Genomic DNA, 14835 nt, shown 5'->3' on the forward strand with positions numbered 1-14835 from the left:
TGGGGTTTGGCGAGGGGCTGGGGGATGGGGTTTGGCGGGGGGCTGGGGAACGGAGTAACAGGAGAGTCCAATTCTTTGTGCCTCTCATGCCCAGACAGATAAAGTAATACCTCAGATGGGGATAAGTTACCTCCTGGCTTTCCATTCCTTTCTACCCTTTTAAAAATATCCCTACAAGTTTCAGGTGCTCCCATCCTACTGTTAGAAGAAACCCTTTCCTGTCTCCCCTGTTCTGTGCCGTGTTGTGCCGTGTGTTAGGGACCACCTCCACCAAATCCTAAATAGCCCCAGATCATGCTTGTCACTTCCCTTTTCTCATCATTGCTACTCATGTTTCTCCTACCCCACATTCTGGCCCTGCCTCAGTTGTATGACAGTCCCAAGGGGGAAAAAAGTCTGAAATAAGGAGGTAGAATAGAAAGATCAGGCAGACTTGCTTCTTAAAGATTTCAGTAACTATTAGCCAGAATCTGGGAATTGTGGAGTAAAAAGATTTGGAACTGTACTAATCTTGGCAACCAGCAGTTCCAGATCTGCTTACTTTCTCCATGATTTGGTTATTCAGTTTTCCAGATCCATCATTCTAAAGTTTCTCAGGATAAGTGTGCATCCCATAAGAGAGCAGGTTGGATTCAGTGGCATATACCTGTAATCTCAGCAGCTTGGGAGGCTGAGGGAGGAGGATCACATATTCAAAGCCAGCCTCGGTGACTTAGGGTTTCTCTAAGTTGCTTAGGGTGCCTCTGTCTCAAAAAAAAAAAAAAAAAAAACTGGGAATGAGGTTCAGTGGTTAAGCACCCTTGGGTTCAATCCCTGGTTCCAAAAATAAAAAGATAGAGAACAGTACTAATTGAGTAATCTAGTTTATGGACCCCCAGTGTACTTTTGGGTCCAAAGAAATAACAGGTTTCCTTTTGGTATTTGCTGACACCTTGGCTATGGAGATATGGAAAACGCAGGACAATGACATAAGAATTGGATAAAGCATTCAAGCTAGTTCAGGCTTGTTCGCCAGGAAGAACCTGGAAAAGTAGTTGGATTGTGAATGTTATGTAGTGAACATAAAAGTAGGTATATCTTAGTTGGAGGTGAAAGGTTGGTGGACTTCTATACATTTTAAACAAGTTAGCAAGCATCAAGATTGAGCTGTGAGGACAAATAAACCGGAGGGCCCATGGAGGCCAGGACTATACAGGGAGTAGGGAAAACAAAAGCAACAGCATAAATAAGAGGATGTTCCTTCATTCATTCAAGAATTATTTAGCAAGTGCCCCTATGGGTGTCATGGACATAGTGGAAATATAAAAACACATAGCCCTGTTATCATAGGGCTTCCATGCTATTCATCTTATAGCCAAGTTCTGGAGAAAATACACAGGTATACATTGTCCTGGGAGGTGAGGTTTCTAATAGGAAGATGGCTTTTATACTGACTAGGTAACAAACTGGTGGGAGATTCCAGACTTTCTGTGGAGGCAAGTCCAATTTTTAGGTAAGATTTACACAGGAATCCACTCTTAAGAAAAAAAAAAAACTAGCTTTTTAAAAACTATTTTTGTAGTTGTAGCTGAATGTGATAACTATGTGGTGCTGAGGGTTGAACCCAGCACCTTGCAATGTGTGAGGTGAGCATGCTACCGCTGAGCCATAACCCCAGCCCCAGGAATCCACCCTTTTCTAAAGCTGTCTTTGACCATGTACATTCCAGAAAGCTCTTTTTGCACTCCATTTCACATTAAAGGCTGCTTTTATATTAGCTCCATTGGTATTTAGTATCCTAATAAATTTTATAAGCATCAAGAGGGAAAGGATCATGAGAAGTGTTTCATGATGTATGTTATGATAATTTTCCAATTTCTTCTAAGGTCCAGAAATGGGAACAAGGGCTAATCCTCCTACATACATGAGCAGAGTTTGAACTCAAACACTGCAATTCTTCTAATACTGAATCCTCTCTAGAAGACTGGAATAGGTAAGGAGGAAGAATTCCCAGTGGACATGTCAGCCTACAATATCACCTCAACCCATCCAGCAGTCTTCTTGTTGATGGGAATCCCAGGCCTGGAGCATCTACACATGTGGATCTCCATCCCCTTTTGCTCAGCTTATACTCTGGCCCTGCTTGGCAACTGCACCCTTATTTTCATTATCAGGGCTGATGCAGCCCTGCATGAACCCATGTACCTCTTTCTGGCTATGTTGGCAGCCATTGACTTAGTCCTTTCTTCTACAACATTGCCCAAAATGCTTGCCATATTCTGGTTCAGGGATCGAGAGATCAACTTCTATGCCTGTCTGGTCCAGATGTTTTTTCTCCACTCCTTCGCCATCATGGAATCAGCAATGCTGCTGGCCATGGCCTTTGACCGCTATGTTGCTATCTGCAAGCCACTGCACTACACCACGATCCTGACCAGGCCCCTGATTGCCAAGATTGGCATGGCTGCTGTGACCCGGGCTGTGACACTAATGACTCCACTCCCCTTTCTGCTCCGAAGCTTCCACTACTGCCGGGGCCCGATGATTGCCCACTGCTACTGCGAGCACATGGCTGTGGTAAGGCTGGCGTGTGGGGACACCCGCTTCAACAACATCTATGGCATTGCTGTGGCCATGTTTATTGTGGTGCTGGACCTGTTGTTTGTTATCTTGTCTTACATCTTCATCCTCCGGGCAGTTCTGCAGCTTGCTTCTCAGGAGGCCCGCTACAAGGCATTTGGGACATGTGTATCTCACATAGGTGCCATCCTGTCCTTCTACACACCTGTGGTCATCTCTTCAGTCATGCACCGAGTAGCTCGCCGGGCTGCCCCTCACGTCCACATACTCCTTGCCAATTTCTATCTGCTCTTCCCACCCATGATAAATCCCATCATCTATGGTGTCAAGACCAAGCAGATTCGTGACCACATACTCAGTCTATTCCGGAGAAAGGATGTCTAGGTGAACAGTTTTCTGGGGGAAAACAAAAAACCCAACCCCCCCCCCAAACCCAAAAAACAAAAACAACCCCTCACCCCCACCCCCAACAAAACACCAGCCAAGTACTGGATAGGAGTGGACAGGAAAAATCTTGACAGCAATCTGTTTGGTAAATTTCCAATGTGACAAGGAGGACGAGATCCTATTCCTTGCAGATCCAGACTAGATTAGGTCAATTAAGGTCTTGGGTAGAGTTTTGACTACCTCACTTTCATACATTTACCACATGGGTAAGGAAGACAAAGAACCTTTTGGAAACAGTAGCACTCTTCCCTCTTAAGAAAAAAAAGACTTCTGAAGATAAATAGTTGCAATATGTAGTTGTGATGAACTGAATAGTTGTTCAGATATTTATACCCCCTTTCCTTGTACTGTGGAGGTATATTTCACACTACTGATGTTAAACATGCTTGTCAATATATTTTGAGTAGTTTAAAATGTGCCTCAAGAATTAAACTTTCAATATGCTTGTGTATCTTGGCTTAGTCTCATTCTTTGCCACAAGAGTGAGCATATCCTGACCTGGGGATTTTCTGTGCTTAGGTTCATCAAGGTGATGATACAAATAGATGTGAATTGGACTGAGAGTGACCCATAATGTTCATAGAACACAAAAATGATAATATTTTTATTACAAAAACGATGATTTGGAAGTCATTCACAGCATACTCAAGGAAAGTTAATTGCTAGAGTTGTGCACCCTATCTTACATTTCAATTCTCAGCAGCTTAAGATTGCATTTAATATCCCAGAAACTGCATTTCACAAGTCTTTCTGTGTTTTTTGGTCTGGGTGTACAAACTGATACTCGAATACTCCAGTTTTTAAAAAGATATTTTCATACATACCTTTCCAGGAAGAAGACCTACTTATACTGTTGTATTACTTTGTGACACTTTTATTTCCTTAGTGATAGCACTTATTTCAATTCTAAGAAAATAACAAAGAAAACTTGCAAGGCTCTGATAATGCACCTCAAGACCCATGTTGTGTCAATGCTTACTTCAGACAAAAGATAATTAAAATGGGTCTTCAGTCAGTTTTCAGGTGCCCCAGTCCTCCAGAAATTGGATAGTAAAAAAGGAAGTGCCATGAACCTCGGGCCTCTGACTGTTCTGAGGTTCTCTAAATTATCATTTGGTTTTACTCACTAGAGATGAGCCATTCTGTATCATGGATTAGATTATTAAAAACCATTTGCTTTCTCAGAGTATATTTCCCCACACATTGACTATGTGTTTCAACATGTATACCACTTTGGTCCATGGGATATCAGCAGACATCTGGCAATACTCATCCAGTAAAAGCAGAAACTTGAGATTTTCTTGCTCAGTGGGGCTTACCGTCTTCTCATGGTGTGGCAGAGTCAGACTGCCTTGGTTATCTCCTTAGTCCAAGGATAAGATGGAAATGGAATAAAGCTGCTTGACCAATATGTATTTGCAGTACAGTTTCATAGCCAAGTTCAGCACAGATAAACTCATGGCCCCCAGCCTGCAGTTGCATAAGCAAACCCAGCTCAGACATTGTCAATCTTCAGTTAATTGAGAAATTCTTTGTTTTATGACAAATTTTTTGGAAACTTATTTTATAATTAGCATTCAGAATATACATTAGTTATTATCTGTCATCACAATAGACTATGTAGAATGGACTAAACAAATGATTATAGGCTGAAAGATCTAATTTGTTCTCATTTTGGTAAAAGAATTATCTTGCCCCTCAGGTGATACTCATAGCAATTTGTCCCAGATGGAGCACATTAACTGTTAGACTTCTATTACCATAGAAGACAGTAAAATGAGCTATTTCCTACCTTTTTCAATAAGGTATGCTTTTATCATAGAACCATGAAAACAATACATGCATACTAGTTTTAGACGATTCAAAGTTTTACTATTTTTCCCTTGTCAAACTAGAACCTAGAGTCACCTCAAATGTGGGAGGTAGGGGAATTTCCACGAAGGATTGCCTTCAACCATCCCAAAATGGAGCGAGGTAGAATTTCAGAGAAATATTAAAAGCCATAGTGATCATCCCAAAGCATCTATTTAGGGAACTTATGTACAGAGTGCTGCAGCAGTTCTTGTGATGGACAAGAGATTCTACCTCAGTATGTCTGAAAGGAGTGGGTCCAGTAATAAAGTTTGAAAGTTTAAGGAATTTGGCTCAGGGATCTGACTAGTTTCTATGTTAAGCAATGTTTGATTTTTTAAGTATTTTGAACAACAGCTTCAACACCTTTATTAGTTATTAGGAATGTTTAATGTTCTAGTTTGGGAATCAAACCAGCAGGGGAAAAGATATAGCTGACCAAATCAGACTGGTCAAGGCACTTTTTCCAACATGCCAAAGAAACAGGGTAGGGTAAACTGGTGGTGGTGGTGGTGTGGAACAATACCTCAACATGAATTGACCGACAGACATTTATCTGGGGTAGTTTAGAATACAAATTAACAAAGCAAGGATGGTAACCTTCAGTCTGTTTTTAACATTTAAGTTGTTAGAATTCTATTTAATTTATAGTTTTACTTAAGGTGATTCTGCATCACTATTGTCCCCTCCTTAGAAGCATACTATTGCCTGTATTTAATGACTAAAAATTGTGATTAAATTGGTCAAATTTGTACATGCTGAATTTTAGAGTCATAAGCATCTTCAAAAATTCCACTATATACACGTTTGTAAACAGTGGCCATCTAGAGCTTTGTTACAAAAGGTGTGGTCAAGGTAATGAGCAATTTTTTTCACTCCATCTTGAATTAAAAAAATGTGAGAAGTTTGATAGATTATCCGTTTTTGGATTTTTAGTGTCCATCATTCATCATCATTGCTAACCCCCTGACCCCTCCCACCTTCTGCCCTATCTAGAGTTCATCTATTCCTCCAATGCTCCCCCTCTCTACCTCACTATGAGTCAGTCACCTTATGTCAGAAAACATTTGGCATTTTATTTTTGGGATTGGCTAACTTCACCTAGCATTATCTTCTCCAACTCCATCCATTTACCTGCAAATGCCATTTTATTTGAATGCCGAGTAGTATTCCATTGTGTACATATGCCACTTTTTTTTTTTTTTTTTCAATCCATTCATCTACTGAAGGGCATCTAGGTTGGTTCCACAGTTTAGCTATTGTGAATTGTGCTGCTATAAACACTGATGTGACCGTCTCTTTAATATGCCGTTTTTAAGTCCTTTGGATATAGACCAAGGAGAAGGATAGCTGGGTCAAATGGTGGTTCCATTCCCAGATTTCCAAGAAATCTCCATACTATTTTCTATATTGGCTGCACCAATTTGCAGTCCCACCAGCAATGTATGAGTGTACCTTTCCCCCCCGCCCCCCCACATCCTTGCCAGCACTTCTTGTCTTCATAATAGCTGCCATTCTGACTGGAGTGAGATGATATCTTAGAGAAATGCAAAACAAAATTACTCTCATTGCTAGAGATGAATATTTTTTCATATTTGTTGATGGACTGTATGCTTTTCTGTTCGGTGTCTGTTCAGGTCCTTGGCCCATTTATTGATTTTGAGTTCTTTATATACCTAAAAAACCCAAAGATAAACACCAGAGAGATTAGGGCTCTGATATGTGAGGAGTAAAGATTTGCTCCCATGATGTAGGCCCTCTATTCACCTCAGATTGTTTCTTTTGCTGAGAAACTTTTTAGCTTGATTCCATCCCATTTATTGATTCTTGATTTTAATTCTTGTGCCACAGGAGTCCTAAGGAAGTTGGGGCCTAATTCTACATGGAGATTAAGGCCTACTTTTTATTCTATTAGACAGAGTCTGATTTAAGTCCTAGGTCCCTGATTCACTTTGAGTTTTGTGCATGGTGAGATAGGAGTTTAATTTCATTGTTGCATATGCATTTCCAGTTTTCCCAGCACCATTTGAAGAGACTATCTTTTCTCCAGTGCATGTTCTTGGCACCTTTGTATAATAAGATAATTGTAGTTTTGTTGGTTAGTCTCTGTGTCCTCTGTTTTGTACCATTGGTCTACCAGTCTGTTTTGGTGCCAATACCATGCTGTTTGTGTTACTGTTGCTCTGTAGTATAGTTTGAGGTCTGATATAGTGATGCCACCTGCTTCACTCTTCCTGCTAAGGATTGCTTTAGCTAATCTGGGTCTCTTATTTTTCCAGGTGAATTTCATGATTGCTTTTTCTATTTATATGAGGAATGTCATTGGAATTTTGATCTGAACTGCATTAAATCTGTATAGTGCTTTTGGAAGTATGGTCATTTTGATAATATTAATTCTGCCTATCCAAGAGCAAGGCAGATCTTTTCATCTTCTTTAGGGTTCTGTAGTTTTTATTGTATAGATCTTTTACCTTTTTCATTGATTCAGTATTTTTTTTTGAGGCTATTGAAAAATGGGGCAGTTTTCTTCATTTCCCTTTGAGGATTTGTCACTGGGACAGAAATGCCTTTAGCTTATGGGTATTGATTTTATATCCCGTTACTTTGCTGAATTCATTTACTAGTTCTAGAAGTTTTCTGATGGAGATTTTTGGGTCTTCTAGTTATAGAATCTTCAGCAAGTAGTGCCAATTTGAGTTCTTTTCCTGTATGTATTCATTTCTTTTATCCAATTGCTTTGGCCCATGTTTCAAGAACAGTGTTAAGAAGTGGTGAAAGAAGGCATGCCTGTCTTGTTCTAGGTTTTAGAGGGAATGCCTTCAATTTTTCTCCATTTAGAATGATGTTGGCCTGGGGCTTATCACAGATAGCCTTTATGTTGAGGAATGTTCCTGTTATCCCTAGTTTTTCTAGTGTTTTTGAGCATGAAGGATGATGTATTTTGTCAAATGCTTTTTCTGCGTCTATTGAGATGGTCATATATATATTTTTTAAGTTTTGATTGAATTTTTTTAACTTTTTTTTTAAATTTTTTTTATTGGTTGTTCACAACATTACAGAAGCTCTTGACATATCATTTGGTCATATAATTCTTTGATCCTATTGATGTGTTGAATTTCATTTATTGATTTCCATATGTTGAACCAACCTTGCATCCCTGGGATGAATTCCACTTGATCATGGTGCATGATCTTTGATATGTTTTTGTATTTGATTTGCCAGGATTGAGAATTTTTGCATCTAGTTTAGAGATATTGGTCTGAAGTGTTTTTTTATATGGCTTTGCCTGGTTTTGGGATCAGGGCGATATTGGCCTCATAAAAAAAGAGGCAGCACTTCCAAACTCACTATTCCTGAAATAGATTGAGGAGTATTAGTATCAGTTCTTCTTTAAAGTTCTTGTAGAACTCGGCTGTGTATCCATCGTGGTCTTGGGCTTTTCTTGGTAGACTTCTGAGGGTGTCTTCTATTTCATTACTTGATAGAAGTCTGTTTAAATTGTGTATATCTTCCTGACTCAATCTGGGCAAACCGTATGACTTCATAAATTTGTTGATTCTTGATTTTAATTATAAGTTTTCAAAATAATTTCTAACTATCCTGTCTTCAGAGTCTGTTGTGATATTACCTTTTTCATCACATATGCTGGTAATTTGAGTTCTCCCCTCTTTGTTAGCATAGCTAAGAGTCTGTTAATTTTTCAAAAAAACAACTTTGTTTCGATTTCATTGATTTCAGCTCTGATTTTAATTATTTCTTGCCTTCTACTGCTTTTGGTGTTGATTTGTTCTTTTAATAGGGATTTGAGTTGCAGTGTGAGGTTATTTGACTTTTTCTTAAGGAATGAACTCCATGCAATGAACTTTCCTGTTAGTACTGCTTTCATAGTGTCGAGATAGATGGTGTGTCTGTTCTGATTTACCTCTAGGAATTTTAAAATTTCCTCCTTGATGTATTCTGCAACCCATTGTTCATTCAGTAACATTGTTTAGTCCCCAGGTGTTGGAGTATTTTTATTTTGTTGATTTCCAATTTCATTCCATTATGATCTGAAAATGTATGGTAGTATCTCTATGTTGTATTTGCTAAGAGTTGCTTTGTGGCATAGTATATGGTCTATTTTAGAGAAGGATCCATTGCTGCTAAGAATATCTGCTTGATATGGATTGAAATATTCTATGTCATTTAAGTCCAAGTTATTGATTTTATTGAGGTCTATAGTTTTATTCAACTTTTGTTTGGAACATCTATCCAGTGGTGAGAAGTGCTAAAGTCAAAGATTAGTGTATTGTGGTCAATTTGACTCGAACTTGTTTGATGAAAATAATTGCTTCAAACAATAGAGCAGCTGTGATTGTTATCTTGTTGGTGTATTGTTACCTTTAGTATGGAGTGCCCATCTTTATCCCTTTTGAAGGACTTTGACTTGAAGTCGACTATTTGATAAACAGGGATTTCCATCCTTTTGCTTCTGTAATCCATGCGAGTGATATTTTTCCCAACCTTTCACCTTAAGTCTGTATGTCTTTTCCTATCAGATGAGTCTCCTGGAGGCAAGCATATTGTTGGGTTTATTCTAAATATAGAATAAACCTGTCTTTTTTAAGAGAGAATTTTTAAATATTTCAATTTTGGTGGACACAACATCTTTATTTGTGTGTGGTGCTGAGGATCAAAACCAGAGCCCCACGCATGTCAGGGAAGCACACTACCACTTGAGCCACATCCCCAGCCCAAGCCTATGTCTTTAGATTGGCGAGTTTAAGGCATTAATGTTCAGGGTTATTATTGAAATATGGTTTGTATTTCCAGCCATATTTGTTCATTTTTGTTGTTTAACTTGGCTTGATTTTCTTTGCTTAGTTTTTCCTTTAGTGTATACCTCCCTCTGTCGATTTTCATTGTTATTGTTTCCTTTTCATGGACTACTTTTCCAAGGATGATTAGTGCCAGTTTTCTAGCTGTAGATTCTTTTAACTTGTTTATCTTGGAAGGTTTTTATTTATCAAATCTAAATCTTAATTTTGCTGGATACAAGATTCTTGGTTGGCATACATTTTCTTTCAGATCTTGATATGTTGGTTCTAGGATCTTCTAGCTTTCAGGGTCTTTGTTAAAAAATCTGCTGTTATCCTAATTGGTTTTCCCCTATATGTAATTGATCCCTTTCTCATGGTTTTAAAATTCTCCTTATTCTGTACGTTGGGCATTTTTATTATAGAGTTCCTTGCTGTGGATCTGTTATATTGTACTTTTGGCATCCTGTACACTTCTTGAATTTGTATTTTCAGTTCACTCATGTTAAGTTCTGACATCTCATTGAATAGATTGTTCATTCCTTTGGTTTGGACCTCTATGCCTTCCTCTAACCCAATAACTTAAGTTTGGTCTTTTATGCTATCCCATATTTCTTGAATGTTCTGTTCGTGGTTTCTTACCATTTTCAATATGTGGTCTATGTTCTTTAAGATTACATATTTTGTCTTCCTTGTCTGATCTTATTTTCCAAGTAGTCTACTCTGTTGGTGATGCTTTTATTTGAGCTTTTAATTTGGCTTTTTTCATTAAAAAAATCTTAAAGAACCTCCGTTTCCCTGTTGAGGTGATCTCTTGCTTCCTGTATTTGTTTATGTAGCTCCTTGAAGTGATCTTTCACTGCCTGTATCTGCTCTTATATCTTCCCGAGTTCACAGAACATTGACCGTGTACATCCCAAACTCCTGTCATTTCTTCTGCTGTGACTGCCAATGATTCTAATAATGTGGTGTCTTGATTTGTTTGAGGCACTTTCTTCCCTTGTCATTTCATGTTGCTTGTGTCTTTTTCCAGCTCTGTGGTTCCGGGTTATTGTTTTTACCCTATGTTTATAATGTTCCTGTAGGGTTCCAAGATCTCTCCTTTGTGGGGAAGGACAATGTTTACAGATCCCAATATCAACAATATGCCACCTATAAACAATTTGTTACGACTTTTACAGTTTAGTCTCAATGTACAGAATTGAGATTGGATTGTTGGATTCAGTTATCTAAAATATGATCAGTAGTTTAGAAGGGTTTACAGTTTGACAGTGAACAGTGAACTGGGGGATGGGGCATAAGACGATATACTGAGGAGACAGGATGTGAGGATATAGAGTTAATATCTTAGGAAGTGTGAATGAGAAATCTAAAGGTTAGTAGCAAGAGAATAGACAGGAAGTAATTTAGGGAAGACATGTATATGGGAAGACAGTAGAGTACATAAAACAAACATGTATTTAGAAAAATATAGGATGTTAAGATAGTAAAATTTAGTGGGGGGAAGAAAAGAAGGGGGGCATATACAATACCTCTATTATATTAGATAACCCCATCCTCAAAATCCTATTATTTCACACAAGGTTCTTGAATTTCACATATGTTGTGATGTGAGGGCAAGAGGGTAGGTAGGTAGAAGAAAAAAAATGTTTGAAAGAAGAAACCATGATTGTTGCTAGTTTAGAGATCCGTATCTTTCCTGCTTCTCTTCTCATTCAATAGGTGGGGTTGTCTGTTGTAAGCTGGTGTCTCTGCCCTCAGGATGGTGAGGGTAACCAGGGAGGGAAGGCCGATTCTGGAAGCAGGGAGTGGCACCCACCAGTCTGTGCAGAGAGACTGCACCCTAAAAGAACGAACAAGGCTTGTCGGAGCAAAAGCCCGTTTGAGGAATAGCTCTGCATATTTATAGAGCCAGGGGTGTTTTGACAGTTGGCATGGGGTGCTTTTTGATTGGACGGTAAGGTTCGGGTGAGCCAGCAGGGCTAGTCTGATTGGTGGGTAGGATCAGGTGAGCCAGCAGGGCTCTGATGGATGGGTAAGGATCATGTGAGCCAGCAGGGCTCACCACTGGACGGCTCTTCTTGGGGGATGGGGAAGTTAGTCTTTGGAGCCAGGGTGACTCCCAACATTTCCCCCCTCTTTGTTATTAAATGAGAATGGGCGTCGACTCATTCTGGCTGCTTCCTGCTGAAATTGGGTGGTGTGGAAGAAAGGAGGGAAGTAAGGAGCCCCCACAGGAGGGCAGAGAAGACCGGTATCAACAAAGGTTCTTTGCCACCACAGATCCATGATGACATCAGTCCATTCGGCGTAGGTCTCAACTGGAGATATCATCAGTAGCCAGGGGTTGGTAATTCCCGAGAAGCTGGTTAAAAGCTTGATTAGAAGTCTTTTACCCACCTGAGTCTGAATGAACTTTATGATAGGGGGAAGGAACAGGCACAGGGAGTTTTTATAGCCCAAATCTAATGGGGTCTCTGGGTCTGCAAGCTGCCTTGTTGGCCCAAGGGGGGTTAAGTGTTCAATCCTGAGTAGGGGGTTGAGTGTTCAGCCTTGAGCGGGGGCTTGGGCGTTTGGGCTTGAAACAAACAGGTGATATAGAAGCAGACAGAGGGTTTGAGAGGCCAGGTCATTCTGCAGCTAACTTTGTTTGGCATGCCCTGCAGGCCCTGCAGATCAGCCTGTCCTGCACCTAACACCCTCAATTCCACTCTTCATTCCTAGTCCAGTCTAGCTCTCTCCCGCCTCTATTAAGGCTGCTCTTCAAACTTTCTCCTGAGTATACCAGCTACCATATTTCCCTTTGAGAGCAGTCAGATCTCTCCAGGTTTTATGTGAAAGACCTCAACTTTAAATACTGATACTTGGAATTCTTACGAAACTGGGAGGCCCTCTGGAGCCCTGTGTAAACTTGAAGGTGGATACACTAAGTGCATGCTATCACACTTGGCATAGATGCTCCAGCTAACCACTGGTCTGAGCAGCGAGTCTCAGTGGTACTTACGTATACTCCAGCTGCCATCAGAAGATGGCGACTTCTTTCCCTGGGAACTTAAAACTGAACTCAGACATGCACACACATACACATAGAAAAAGCAGAAACTATCAAAGCCTGTAACTAGCTCATGACACCAAAGCTTCTTGCTCTTCTATTGGCAAATTGGCAGGACCCAAAGAAGCACCTTAGTTTTTCAGAAGCAGGGCATGTGGATCACCATAACAGGGCAACCTTCACACAGGATGGAGAAGTTGAGGAAAGGAAGGATTTAGAGAGCACTTCAGACAGGGGAAGACAATGACGATAGAGCAGGTGGGCTAGATCAGAGCACACCCAACACCTCACCCAAGGAGAGCTCAGGTTGCCTCCAGGACGGTCATGGACTCACTGAAGGTAACTCAGGTAGGGGTAGATGTAAGCAACAGGAAGAAACAACTTCACCAGGAACCCAGGCGTGGGAACGCTGTTGGAAATGCCCCGACGACAAGCCTTGTTCGTTCTTTCACACCCCACATGTCTTTTTGGGACCACTTGTATGACTTGACTGCCCGGGACTATCTCCCTATCTTGTCTGGAAATCTCCCAGTTTCTGGTCTGTTAGGCTCCAAACTTTAGCCCTGTCTCCCTCTCCCTTAGTGGTTCCCAGTTGAGGAACCTCTTACACCAGGGCTCCCGTGGCCAGTGCCCTGGTCACACTGCACACCTGTGTTGGGCAGCTACTGTGTTGGGTTATGCCACTGGGGAGAGGAGGAAATTAGAAACCTGGTACCTGGCTGCTGGAGATCTGATGTGGAAGCTGCCTCCAAATATGGTGAGAATGTTGAGCCAAGATGGAGGAAGTCTGCTTCCAGCACTGGGGGTGTCTGGTGAGGTGTGGTGGGGAGCTGGATGATGGTATTGTGCTGTGGGTAGGTAGCAGCCGAGTGCCTGCGTGGGAGTGGAGTGAAGTCTGTTGAGATCTGGCAGAATCGCCTATCGGCACATCTGCAAGGTGCTCATGAGCCCTGCCTTGGCTAGAGCTTCGGGTTTTGGGTGTCATGAGCCAGCAGTCTTGCTTGAACACCAGGTGTCCTCAAACCCTGAGGCCTGGAGTATTGTACGGGATCACAGCATTGGTTATTTCTGCAGAGAGCAGCTGTATAGGGGTCTTCTAACACTCAGATGCAGTATTTCAACTAGGTGGGATCTGGACCACAGAATACAGAATGCTGCCTCCCTCTGGCCCGTCATCTTCCTCCTCAGAATTGAATTTAAGGAGGCATACATGTAAATAGCAATAGCTAAGTTTACAAGCCCTTATAATGCCAAGGGAAATTGTCACTCTGGACTATGCTGGGACCAGTTTCTATAACAGGACCCTAGTTTAGTCAAAGGCATAGGTGGCCCCAGTTCCTGCAGATAAGTTGGGAGAGTACAAGGATGTTGGATACATGACAAATGCCAGCCTGCCCACCCAGGCCATGTCCCCATAGAATAGCTTCTTTTCCATTGTTGCATCAACTACTCAGTGATCAGAGATGATTCACCTTCCATTTTCTTTACTCTGGTATGTTATTTCAGGACTCAGAACTTGGGTTGGAAGTAGGTACCATGGAAAAGAAGCTTGGACCTGATCATTAAGTAGTAAAAATGGGAAGCAGGATAAATAAATCATCTCATCTTCTGTTTATTAATGCAAAACATGACCATCTGCTAGAGGAGTGTTCCCAAACTTTAGTAGGTATCAGAATCACCTAGGGGGCTTGTTAATAAAGCATTGAAGTTCTGGGCTTTAGGGTTTCACTAGGTCTGGAAAAGACCTGAAAGTTTTTTTGTTGTACTGAGGCTGGAACATAGGGACACTGAGATATATCCCCAGCCATTTTATTTTTTGAGACAGTCTTGCTAAGTTGCAGAGGCTGACCTCCAACTTGTGATCCTCCTGCCTTAGCACATGCATAATCCCAGCAACTCAAGAGGCTATCACACTCAGAAATAACAAAAAACAAACTTTCCAACTAACGATCCTTAGGTGATGCCAATATTGCCGATTCAGGAATAATCGCTGCTAAAGAACATGGAGTACTCGATCAGGTTAATAACTTGTAGGTAGAGGTAGAGAATAGAAAGGTAAGCTTGGTATGATGAGAGAAATAATGTAAGTTTAACTGATCTTTAAAAACAAAACCTGTGCTGCATGTTTGG

At 40.7% G+C, this 14835-nt stretch overlaps 1 protein-coding gene across 1 annotated transcript; it reads left to right on the forward strand.

Annotated features, from left to right (window-relative positions):
• Nucleotides 1–1998: 1998 nt before the first annotated feature.
• On the forward strand, nucleotides 1999–2943 carry LOC308642092 (olfactory receptor 52K1; the record flags this gene model as incomplete). Its single annotated transcript, XM_081280691.1, has 1 exon — nucleotides 1999–2943. The coding sequence occupies one exon, from the start codon at nucleotides 1999–2001 to the stop codon at nucleotides 2941–2943; it is 945 nt and encodes a 314-aa protein (XP_081136817.1).
• Nucleotides 2944–14835: the final 11892 nt, after the last annotated feature.

The sequence above is a fragment of the Spermophilus citellus genome (assembly GCF_964194105.1).
Source record: "Spermophilus citellus genome assembly, chromosome: 2".
Lineage (NCBI taxonomy): Eukaryota > Metazoa > Chordata > Mammalia > Rodentia > Sciuridae > Spermophilus > Spermophilus citellus.